General features: G+C 50.3%; 1 protein-coding gene across 1 annotated transcript; it reads right to left on the reverse strand.

Annotated features, from left to right (window-relative positions):
* Positions 1-938: 938 nt before the first annotated feature.
* Positions 939-2,202, reverse strand: LOC122925515 (extensin-like). The gene is made up of 2 exons (XM_044276869.1): positions 2,158-2,202; positions 939-2,105 (listed from the first exon to the last, which is right to left on the reverse strand). The coding sequence occupies exons 1-2, from the start codon at positions 2,200-2,202 to the stop codon at positions 939-941; spliced, it is 1,212 nt and encodes a 403-aa protein (XP_044132804.1).
* Positions 2,203-12,295: the final 10,093 nt, after the last annotated feature.

Consider the following 12,295-nt stretch of genomic DNA (forward strand, 5'->3'; position numbering starts at 1 on the left):
GATTTTTCGGAGTTGAGGGAGGAATAAGTTTGGAATGTTGAGAATATATGGAAGGAACAACGGCTTCACGAAGTTCTGCGCGAAAAATCTATAAGTTAACGTTGTGTTTAACAGATTTTGTTGGGTTTGGGGAAGGGCAGGGGTTATGGGGGAGTTTGGAATCTTGTCATTGTCTTTTCAAATGTCTGTTGTGTGGTCAGCTGTGGATGATTCTGTTCCTCGGGGTGCTATTGCTATTAAACGCGATTATTGTATCACAAACATGCGGATAGCCAGGTGGAATGTCAATGAATATACCACTTCTCCAAGAGATTCACCTTGAGGAACAGGATTTTTGGAGATGCGGAAGCTGTGGGTGGGACAGGAGGTGGGCTCCCCTTCATAAGATAGAAAAGCAGGGGTACTCATTCTCCTACATAAACATCTGACATGGGAGGTCAAATCTACAAAAGGTTGATGTGGAGGGTAGAATGGCAAAAGTGATTTTAACCTCTCCATTAGGTCAATTGACCATCTATAATATATACTCCCCCAATACAGCCCAACCGTTTTTTTATTGTAAACTAGAAGTGACTTTACTTCAGGAGGAGAGAGGACAGTTAATTGTGGGAGGGGATTTCAACAGGGTGCATGACGAAAGGGAAGATAGGAGACATCGGGTGAAGAAACAGCATTTAAACCCTAAGGGAGCCCACATGTTATTCCCTTTTTTGCAGACGACAGGTTTGGTAGATGCGTGGAGGTATTATCACCCCGAGGGGAGGGAATTTTCATATTATTCCCACGCCTAGCTCTCCTGGTCGCAATTGGACTATTTTCTCGTCGCACCAGAGGTGGCAACCACAGTCCAGGAAGTGGAAATCTCTGGTCCTCCTACTCCTCCTCCCCAGGCCAGCCAGCATCTTTCACCCACAATGAGCATGGAACGGTTTGCCAGATTAGCAGTCATTGGGAGGATGGAGCTTCAGAAACCGTGAGCTTAATGGAGGAGGATGGGGCTTCAGAAACAGTGAGCCCAGTGGTGGTGGAGGGTTCTTCAGGAACCGTGAGCCCAGTGGTGGTGGAGGGTTCTTCAGGAACCGTGAGCCCAGTGGTGGTGGAGGGTTCTTCAGGAACCGTGAGCCCAGTGGTGGTGGAGGGTTCTTCAGGAACCGTGAGCCCAGTGGTGGTGGAGGGTTCTTCAGGAACCGTGAGCCCAGTGGTGGTGGAGGGTTCTTCAGGAACCGTGAGCCCAGTGGTGGTGGAGGGTTCTTCAGGAACCGTGAGCCCAGTGGTGGTGGAGGGTTCTTCAGGAACCGTGAGCCCAGTGGTGGTGGAGGGTTCTTCAGGAACCGTGAGCCCAGTGGTGGTGGAGGGTTCTTCAGGAACCGTGAGCCCAGTGGTGGTGGAGGGTTCTTCAGGAACCGTGAGCCCAGTGGTGGTGGAGGGTTCTTCAGGAACCGTGAGCCCAGTGGTGGTGGAGGGTTCTTCAGGAACCGTGAGCCCAGTGGTGGTGGAGGGTTCTTCAGGAACCGTGAGCCCAGTGGTGGTGGAGGGTTCTTCAGGAACCGTGAGCCCAGTGGTGGTGGAGGGTTCTTCAGGAACCGTGAGCCCAGTGGTGGTGGAGGGTTCTTCAGGAACCGTGAGCCCAGTGGTGGTGGAGGGTTCTTCAGGAACCGTGAGCCCAGTGGTGGTGGAGGGTTCTTCAGGAACCGTGAGCCCAGTGGTGGTGGAGGGTTCTTCAGGAACCGTGAGCCCAGTGGTGGTGGAGGGTTCTTCAGGAACCGTGAGCCCAGTGGTGGTGGAGGGTTCTTCAGGAACCGTGAGCCCAGTGGTGGTGGAGGGTTCTTCAGGAACCGTGAGCCCAGTGATGGTGGAGGGTTCTTCAGGAACAGTGAGCCCAGTGATGGTGGAGGGTTCTTCAGGAACAGTGAGCCCAGTGGTGGTGGAGGGTTCTTCAGGAACAGTGAGCCCAGTGGTGGTCGAGGGTTCTTCAGGAACAGTGAGCCCAGTGATGGTGGAGGGTTCTTCAGGAACCGTGAGCCCAGTGGTGGTCGAGGGTTCTTCAGGAACCGTGAGCCTAGTGGAGGCGGATCTGGCCCCTTCAGGAACCGTGGACCTATTATCTGTAACCGAGTATCCAGATGAAAACGATGATGAGAATTTCTTTCAACGCACTCCCAGGTGGGTACACGACCCTCGGTGGTGAACCTTGACTTTCATGGTCGAACCGTGACTGTTTCCCCTTTCTCATCATCCTCTTCCCCTGCCTCTAGGACTTAAAGACAGAAGGTGGATGCGGTTGTCCGGTTCCTATAGTTTATAAACCCACAACATGCCTGCCTAGACTTTGTCAGCGACATGGAGAATGTTCGCTCTTACTTTGACAAGCTCTTAGAAGCCAAGCTCTCACCAGACTCGGCTCAAATGCATCCAGTGTATCCGGCGCTTCGTAAAGTACAACATGCGTTCCACCAACCTTTCCATCAAGCAGCCTGACCTGTACAAGGCGTGCAAGTTCTTCCTCACTGCCACCGAAGACATTCAGAAGATCCTGTCCAAGGGGCTCTCAAGAGACCGTGTCGACAGGAGGTGAATGTGGGGCCAGGGGTAGTACTGGGATGGTGGAGCCATTTGTTGGTCCTCCCCCACTCTCCGTTAGTGAGTACCTAACTTCTCTGGTCTTCTTTCTCCCCTCGTCTTAGGTACACAACCTTGAGCCAAAAAACACCCAGCCCATCCGATTGCCGAGCAGTCCTCAGGGACGCCAAGAGCATATTCTTGAAGTGCATAGACCAAGCCCGGGCGAACTGCGCAACCTCCTATCAACAAACAGAAATCATCCTTTACCTAGAGAGCCTTCTTGTCTTGAAGCATCTTCAGCGACCAGGGGTAGTCCAAAACATGACTGTAAGCCGCTTTTCTGGTTTAGTATGTGGGGTTCTTTTTCACCACTTGTCGCTCCTCATGTCTCCTTCTCCTTGCAGGTGGGAGAGTGGGAATGGAGGATGCACCATGAGTACGAAGGTGAAAAACTATGTGTGATCGGTTTAAGAACCCACAAAACCTCTACTCAACAAGTTGCTGCTTTCACGCTGGATAAGGATGAAGAGTCGGTGAATATGGGCAGATGCCCCTTGTGAGTTCCCAGACGTTATTCAGCTGCCACCCCCTGCCATTTAAACATTTTGTACCCTTGTTCTCTCCCCAGTGGTTCCAAGCCTACTATGAAAAAGTCCGGTCATTGCTAACCAAAAGTGATACAGACGATCTAAAGACTAAATTCTTCCTTTCTTCACTGGCAACTGAGAGACATAGTGTTTCACGAGCCATCAAGAGCTACCAATCATAGTGAGTAGTGCCCAAGTCATCCCCGCTCTCTGTCTCTTTGTTGCCCGGATCTTCAGCTTATTCTCCCCTTTGTTCCCAGGTATTACCTCCCCGATATCTCCAGTCAGGTGGTCAGGAAGGTCTGTGAAACTTGGACGCTTGCAAGGTACACTGATCCTGAAAAGTCTCTGTTTGCCAAGTACTTGGCACACACAAACTCCACTGTGGACAGGCACTACCGGGAAAAGTGCTGGGTGACATCTGTCATGGTTACAAGCTGGTGAAGAGATCTTGTGGTTGTGATGAGGGCCAGACCCCATCTGCCGCTGCCCCCCAGATGGAACTCAACGTCTTGGAGAGGGAGATGAAATGTCTGCCCAACAGTTCAAGCAGCGAGAAAATAAACAATTTTTCTATCTCAAATGAAGTTGGCTCAGACTAGTTCAATGGCTCCTCTTGTAGCCCTAGACCTCTTCTACAACCCCCAAAAGTTTGGTGCTCCTAGCATAAAAGGGGTCCTAGTTACGCGACTTTCATTTGGTGGTGCCATTTTGAGAGAGAACCGTGAATGGGAGCGAAGCTGACGGGTGCACCCGACCAGCAGTTCCAGGGCCTGGTCAGAATCGGATGCCTCTCTCCAGTCACAGAGCTGGTGTGCCTGGCCAGGGGGGCCCCGTTTCCCACACCTCTTGGATGGTAGAGATGCCCCAGGGGTGAACTGGGTGGTCGCATCCCACCAGCAGTTTCAGGAGTCCCTCACTCCTCCTGCTGGCAAAGAGAAGGGCGGACTTTGTCGTTTTAAGAGAGAGAACCGTGATCTTCTGGCTGTGCGGTTTATTTCCTCCAGCTAAGATCGATTTGGCATATTGTGACCCAGCGGGTAGGGACCCTCGTTCGGCTGGACTTTGGAGTCCAAGCCTGCTGATGGCGAGAGTGTTCTCTCCCTTCTAGCCCTGGTTTGACGTTTTGAGCGACCCGGTGGGTAAAGCAGAACTTTGAACTTCCGATTTTGAAGCACATAACCGATGAGAGAGAACTCGATGGGGGCATCCCACCAGCAGTTGCAGGAGCCCCCCACTCCACCTGCTGCCAAAGAGTAGGATGGACTTTGTCATTTTGAGACAGAGAGAACCGTGAATGAGAGTGAACCTGACTGCCTCACCCGACCAGCAGTTTCAGGGGCTGGGCATGTTGAGGGGCATCTCCCGGGTCACAGAGGTGGTGTGTCATGTCAGGGGAGCCCGGTTTCCCACACCTTGCGGAAGAAGGTAGAGAGGCTCCAGGGGTTGAACTGTGTGGGCGCACCCCACCAGAAGTTCCAGGGGCCTGGGCAGGAGTCCCCCACTCCTCCCACTGACTGAGAAGGGTGGACTTTGTCGTTTTGAGAGAGAGGACCAGGAATGAGAGCGAACCTGACTGTTCCACCCGACCAGTAGTTCAGGGGGCTAGGCAGGTTGGGACGCCTCACTCTGGTGATAGAGGTGGTGTGTCATGCCAGGGGAGCCCCGTTTTCCACACCTCGAGGAAGAAGGTAGAAACCCCGACCGGCTCAGGCAGCCTGGCAGCGTCCGGGGTACAAGCGCCTCTGCCCGGACGCGAGGTGCCCCGCTTCATGACATGGAAGGTTTCCTGGCATCGGGGACAAAGTCCCTCTCTCTATGTCTCAATAATCTATAGGTGGATAGAAGAGGTGCTTTCTCCACCCTCGGATCTTCTGTCTGTGTGAACCTCCTCCACCCAAGTTTGATTTGGCATGTCGTGACCCGGCGGGTAGGGACTCTCGCTCGGCCGGACTTTGGAGTCCGTGCCGGCATATGGCGAGCGTGTCTTCTCTCCCTTCTAGCCCAGGTTCGACGCTGTGGTTGCGGCGCTCGTGGCGGTCCCCTCATCCATGCAAACCCCTACTTAGCTCCTGCTGCTGGTGGGTGTTTGGGGGGAATCTGTCTGGCTGTCCTGTCAAGCTTGCTCCAAACGGGCAGAAAAAATGTGTCTGAAGTCTCGCGGTCTCACCCCGGGAGGACCTCCCGGGCCTAGGGGATGCATGAGTCGTATGCCCTCCGCCGCTCCCCAGCAACTCGATTCGTTTCGGGCCTAAGGGATGCGTGGGGTGTCTGCCCACTGCCTCTCCCCAGTAACCCGAGTCGATCCATCCCTGCAGTGTGCCCTGTGCGGCGGCACATCTTCTCTGTTGTCGATACCCGAACAGGCAGAAAAAATGTGTTTGAAACCGTGCAGTCTCACCAAGCGAGGACCTCGGGGGCCTAAGGGATGCATGGGTCGTATGCCCTCCGTCACTCCCCAGCGACCCGATTCGTTTTGGGACTAAGGGATGCGTGGGATGTGCCGTACGCAGACCTGCAGGGTATTGCGATTGTGAGGTCACGGTTACTTAGGCAAACGAGGGTTGCTCTGGGTTACACAGTTTCTTGGAGGACCCTGGGCAGGCGTACAGCAGTGATGGAGAGGCTGGCACAGGAGACCTCTGGGGCACTCTCGGTGTATAGGGACCAGGCCTGATGTTGGGTGAGGTGCCCTGTTGCAGATGTTTAATGTGACGGGGGCAAGGTCCCTTTAAGATTCGTGAAGCCAGTGCCTGTAACGGTGGCACACCGGTTGATAGTGGTAATAAGTGAGGAACATGTTGTTGTGGTGAACCAAAACTTCCTTTTACTGGGAACAGTTAACTTTATACAGTCTTTGGTAAAGTTCCATATGACAGCAGCAGATATAAACAGGCTTTATATACAGTACCGACCAAAAGTTTGGACACACCTTCCCATTCAAAGAGTTTTCTTTATTTTCATGACTATGAAAATTGTAGATTCACACTAAAGGCATCAAAACTATGAATTAACACATGTGGAATTATATACATAACAAAAAAGTGTGAAACAACTGAAAATATGTCATATTCTAGGTTCTTCAAAGTAGCCACCTATTGCTTTGATTACTGCTTTGCATACTCATGGCATTCTCTTGATGAGCTTAAAGAGGCAATCACCTGAAATGGTCTTCCAACAGTCTTGAAGGAGTTCCCAGAGATGCTTAGCACTTGTTGGCCCTTTGGCCTTCACTCTGTGGTCCAGCTCACCCCAAACCATCTCGATTGGGTTCAGGTCCGGTGACTGGAGGCCAGGTCATCTGGCGCAGCACCCCATCACTCTCCTTCATGGTCAAATAGCCCTTACACAGCCTGGAGGTGTGTTTGGGGTCATTGTCCTGTTAAAAAATAAATGATGGTCCAACTAAACGCAAACCGGATGGAATAGCATGCTGCTGCAAGATGTTGTGGTAGCCATGCTGGTTCAGTATGCCTTCAATTTTGAATAAATCCCCAACAGTGTCACCAGCAAAGCACCCCAACACCATCACACCTCCTCCTCCATGCTTTACGGTGAGAACCAGGCATGTAGAGTCCATCCGTTCACCTTTTCTGCGGACGCACAAAGACACAGTGGTTGGAACTAGTGATGAGCGGGAGGTGCCATATTAGATTTCGCGATATTTCGCGAATATTCGATTGAATATTCGTATTATATTCGTCGAAATCGAATATTCATAATTATTCCAATTATCGCGAATAATATGCGATTTAATTAATCGCGTATTGCGATTTTTCTTTTGATAGTATAAGGCAACGTCCCTATGGCTAATTGACTATGGCTAGGCTAATATGTGTATTTTACGAAATTTCGTTATATTGCTCTAACTTCGTCTTTTAGAATATTACGAATATTCTAAAAGACGAAGTTAGAGCAATATTACGAAATTTCGTAAAATACACATATAGATTGTAATTTAGCTAATATACTGCTATAGTATTTTTTTTAATAGTGTACATATTTTACAAAACTTAAGTTCGGAAGAGGCAAAAAAATTTGAGAAAAAAAAGGATTATAGCACTATATTAGCTAAATTACAATCTATGTGTATTTTACGAAATTTCATAATATTGCTCTAACTTCGTCTTTTAGAATATTCGTAATATTGCTCTAACTTCGTCTTTTAGAATATTACGAAGTTAGAGCAATATTAATATACGTAAAAAGTTGAAATCGCAATTCGATTATTATACCTTGAATTAATCGGATTGCGATTTCAACGTAATTCTCAAATCAGACAGTACATTCTAGTATATGGAGACGTTCCCATGCTGATGGGGATGCTCCATGAGCACGGAAGTCGGCAGAAGCGGCAAGGGGCACTGACTGGAGCAGCAAGGAAGCCAGGAATCCAAAGGACAGGTAAGAACAACTTTAGGGAAGTGGGAAAGAAAAAGATATAACAATAAAAAAAAAAGAATATTCGATTTCACGAATATATAGGATATAACTATATTCTAAATATTCGCGAAATCTCGAAGTTGCGATATTCGAGAAAAAAAAATTCAATTCGAATATTCGCGCTGAACACTAGTTGGAACCAAAGATCTCAAATTTGGACTCATCAGACCAAAGCACAGATTTCCACTGGTCTAATGTCCATTCCTTGTGTTCTTTAGCTCAAACAAGTCTCTTCTGCTTGTTGCCTGTCCTTAGCAGTGGTTTCCTAGCAGATATTCTGCCATGAAGGCCTGATTCACATAGTCTCCTCTTAACACTTGTTCTAGAGATGTGTCTGCTGCTAGAATTCTGTGTGGCATCGACCTGGTCTCTAATCTGAGCTGCTGTTAACCTGTGATTTCTGAGGCTGGTGACTCGGATGAACTTATCCTCCGCAGCAGAGGTGACTCTTGGTCTTCCTTTCCTGGGGCGGTCCGCATGTGAGCCAGTTTCTTTGTAGCGCTTTATGGTTTTTGTGACTGCACTTGGGGACACTTTCAAAGTTTTCCCAATTTTTCGGACTGACTGACCTTTATTTCTTGAAGTAATGATGGCCACTCGTTTTTCTTTACTTAGCTGCTTTTTTCTTGCCATAATACAAATTCTAACAGTCTATTCAGTAGGACTATCAGCTGTGTATCCACCTGACTTCTCCACAACGCAACTGATGGTCCCAACCCCATTTATAAGGCAAGAAATCCCACTTATTAAACCTGACAGGGCTCACCTGTGAAGTGAAAACCATTTCAGGTGACTACCTCTTGAAGCTCATCAAGAGAATGCCAAGAGTGTGCAAAGCAGTAATCAAAGCAAAAGGTGGCTACTTTGAAGAACCTAGAATATGACATTTTCAGTTGTTTCACACTTTTTTGTTATGTATATAATTCCACATGTGTTAATTCATAGTTTTGATGCCTTCAGTGTGAATCTACAATTTTCATAGTCATGAAAATAAAGAAAACTCTTTGAATGAGAAGGTGTGTCCAAACTTTTGGTCTGTACTGTATATGGCAGGCACAATGTTCTTGCAAGATACACAGAGGGTAAAAACACTTACAGACCAGGCTGCACTTTTCCTCAGAAATCCTGTGCACTATTCCTCAGAACTCCTGGCTGTCTTTATCCCAAGGCCCGTATACCCTAATGCTGGCTTTATCCTTGGTAGAAACTTCCTCAGGTATATATCCTTGCTTTAGGTAAAATCCTTCTGCCCTTCAGCTTTCTTGTCTGGCTGGAATACTGGCTCTGCTCTGCTTTGTTATGGGAAATTGGTTTCTCAAGAGGTAACTGTTCCCCTGGTGACAATCTTCTGAGCTAACTCTGGCTCAATATCCTCAGGCAGGCCAGACTACTCTCCTTAGCCTTCTGGTGGCAACTAGCAGCCTGGGCTGTCCAATTGACTGTTGCCTAGCTAAAGTCCACACTGCTTCTGACTCTACACACTCCTTTCCCTGAACAGGACCTGACTATTTATATTACGGGTTCCCTAGCTCCCTCTACTGGCTAGGAGGAGGAACTACACCCTAACAGGCCTGATACACAGATAACAGGGAGAACACACAAACATAGCAATATGCATACAAATGGACTGTAAAATACAATGCCACTGTTCCACAAGAGGTAGAGAACAACGTGGCCCAATTGACCCTTGTGTAGTGCCCACATTGACCTAGTGGGACACTACAGATGTCTGCCCTCTGCCTCTCCCCAGTAATCTGAGTCTTTCCATCCCTGCGGTGTGCCCTGTGCGGCGGAGGCACATTTTCTGTGCAGTCAACAGCCGGACACCCGATCTAGCAGAAAAATGTGTCTGAAGTCGTGAGGTCTCACCATGGAAGGCCCTTCCAGGGCATAAGGGATGCGTGGGTTGTATGCCCTCCGATGCTCCCCAGTCACACAATTTGTTTTGGGCCTAAGGGATGCGTGGAGTGTCTGCCCTCAGACACTCCCCAGTAACCTCGGTTGTTCCATTCCTGTGGCATTCTCTGTGCGGTGGCGGCATGTCTTCTCTGCTGTCGGGTTCCTCACTGGCTGGCTGGTGCGGCCGTGCAATTCACTTTTTAGCGACCCACGGCAGGGTGACCTGCGCCTTCCAAGTGACCTCGCTCCTGGTGGCTGGGTGCTGGGGTGTGGGATCATCCATGCCGCACAGCCCTGTGTTGCCAGAGAAGAGAGACAATAGGGTTGAAGCGGTAGACAAGGAGTGAGAGGCAGGTAACCCGTCCCCAGGTCTTTGCCCTGGGGACTTCTCCTCCTCCTTCCCACTCAACCCACCCTTGTCTGCTCCTCTGCCTCAGCGGCTAGGAGGAGAGGAAGAGGGCCGCGTGTGCGCCCTTCAGGGGCGGTGGTCAGAATCCGGATCTTTCCTTCCGCCTCCTCCTCCCTCTCCATGGGGGTTTTGTGTCTCAAACCCCTCCTCACTCCGTCGCCTACCTTGTTGATCCTGCCAGTAGCAGATGCTTGTCTCAAAGATTAAGCCATGCATGTTTAAGTACGCATGATTGGTACAGTGAAACTGCAAATGGCTCATTAAATCAGTTATGGTGCCTTTGATCGCTCCAACAGTTACTTGGATAACTGTGGTAATTCTAGAGCTAATACATGCCGACGAGCGCTGACCCCCAGGGATGCATGCATTTATCAGAACAAAACCAATCCAGGGGCCCAGGTAGCGATGGGGCCCACGGACGGGGGTGGTCTCAGCCTCCCCAATTCCCACCTGCCGCTGCTCTCCCCGGCCGCTTTGGTGACTCTAGATAACCTCGGACCGATCGTACATCCCCATGACGGCGACGATCCATTCGGATGTCTGCCCTATCAACTTTCGATGATACTTTCTGCGCCATGGGTAACGGGGGTAACGGGGAATCAGGGTTCGATTCCAGAGAGGGAGCCTGAGAAACTGCTACCACATCCAAGGAAGGCAGCAGGCACGCAAACTACCCACTCCCGACTTGGGGAGGTAGTGACGAAAAATAAAAATACAGGAATCTTTTGAGGCCCTGTAATTGGAATGAGTACACTTTAAATCCTTTAATGAGGATCTATTGGAGGGCAAGTCTGGTGCCAGCAGCCGCAGAGGAAGGTTGTGCGCGTGTGAGCTCCTGCATCCCAGCCAAGCTTCCAGGGATTTTGTCATCATTTCCCTGGAGCCAGCAACACCAGACTTGAGGGGATAGTAAGATCTTTACCCAGCCCAGGCCTTGCCTCTCCCTAGGGAGAAGGTAGAGTCCTGGGCCATGCTTCCAGCCAAGACCCAGGATCCTGATTCCCAGGGTAGGCCGGCGGGAGGTAGGGGAGGCAAGCTACCGGCCTCTACTCCATCTTCCGCTCCGGGGGTCAGAAGATCCAGCAGGGGAAATGTGAAAGCAGCCCCTGTGGCCCCCAGGGGCGAAGCCGAGTAAATCGCCGGCAAGAACAAAAGAATAGACTCTCCTAAAGGTATGCGGGGTGCTCCTGGAGGTGGGTTGGGATCAGTGGAAACCGACTGGGGCTGTGTTTATCTCCCGCATAGCAGCCCACCTCCAGGAGTATGAAATAGCTGGAAAAGCTTTGAAAAGACTCAGAGGTGAGCTGAAGCAGGAGAGAAGAAAAGAGGATAGGGCCTCCAAGGTAAAGAGTCCGGAAATCTCAGCTAAAATCAGAGAACTGAAAGAGGAAATAGATATATTAGAAGACAAGAGGGCCGCTATCCTTAAAAATAGTGGCGCTTTTGAGGAGAAATTAAAGAAGGAATAAAGATTCAAAGGAGAAATGGAAGAGGAGAAAGCAATGGAAAGCAAGAGGAGGGAAAGTCCGTGGTGAGTCTGGGGGGTAAAGGATCAGTCTGCAGGGCCTGCGGATTCCGGGATCCGGCCTGAGCAGGTCTGTCTCCCCCCCCACGAGCTCAGATGAGGAGGAGAAAGGTAGTGCGAGTAGTGGGGTCGGGGGACAGCTTATGGAACAGATCCGTTACCTAGAATCCCCCCCGGCTCACCTTGAAGGCCTAGTATTTGGAGACGAACTCCTGGAGGATGGGCCTGCAAGGAAAAAGAAGAAAGGCAAAAACAGCAAAGAACAAGGAAATAAAATTAATATATGTTTCAAATCCACCGCCCTCTGGACTGACTGCAAAGTAAGTCAGGAGGCTAACCCCACTACCCCCCTAGCACCGATTTCTGATGTGGAACCAGAGCGTGGGAGTTGGGAGAGCATAGTAATTAAAAAGATGGCGCAGGACGCCGTCCTTGTTAGCAGTACCAAGGGGGGCATGGTGTGTGTGGGAGGAGCGGCTAAAAAGCCGAACATTATAGAGTCAGTGACAAGGGGAGGAGGCGTGGCTACATCCGGTGTGGCCCCTCCCACCGCCGCGACGGCTGTAGCGCTGGAAAAGTGCTCAGTTGAATTGCGGCGGTGTTACCTCCTCCTCCCCTGTATCCGCCCGCAAGCTGGAGGATGGCCCCATTGGTCTTGCGGCTCCTGCTGTGGCTCCCGTTGCTCTTTCTGTTCCCGAGGTCCCCAGGACCCCTCCCCCTGCTGTGTGTAAGCAGGTGGAGAGGGGAGGGGAGGAGGGGAGCAGAGTGTCCAGGCGGAGGCAGGGAAAAATGTTAATGATAATAAAAAATTTCCTAGCTGGCCCAGCTGTGTGCTTGGGGGCAAGTGAAGAGATGGAGGTGACCACTGAA

The sequence above is a fragment of the Bufo gargarizans genome, chromosome 2 (genome assembly GCF_014858855.1).
Source record: "Bufo gargarizans isolate SCDJY-AF-19 chromosome 2, ASM1485885v1, whole genome shotgun sequence".
NCBI classification, from domain to species: domain Eukaryota; kingdom Metazoa; phylum Chordata; class Amphibia; order Anura; family Bufonidae; genus Bufo; species Bufo gargarizans.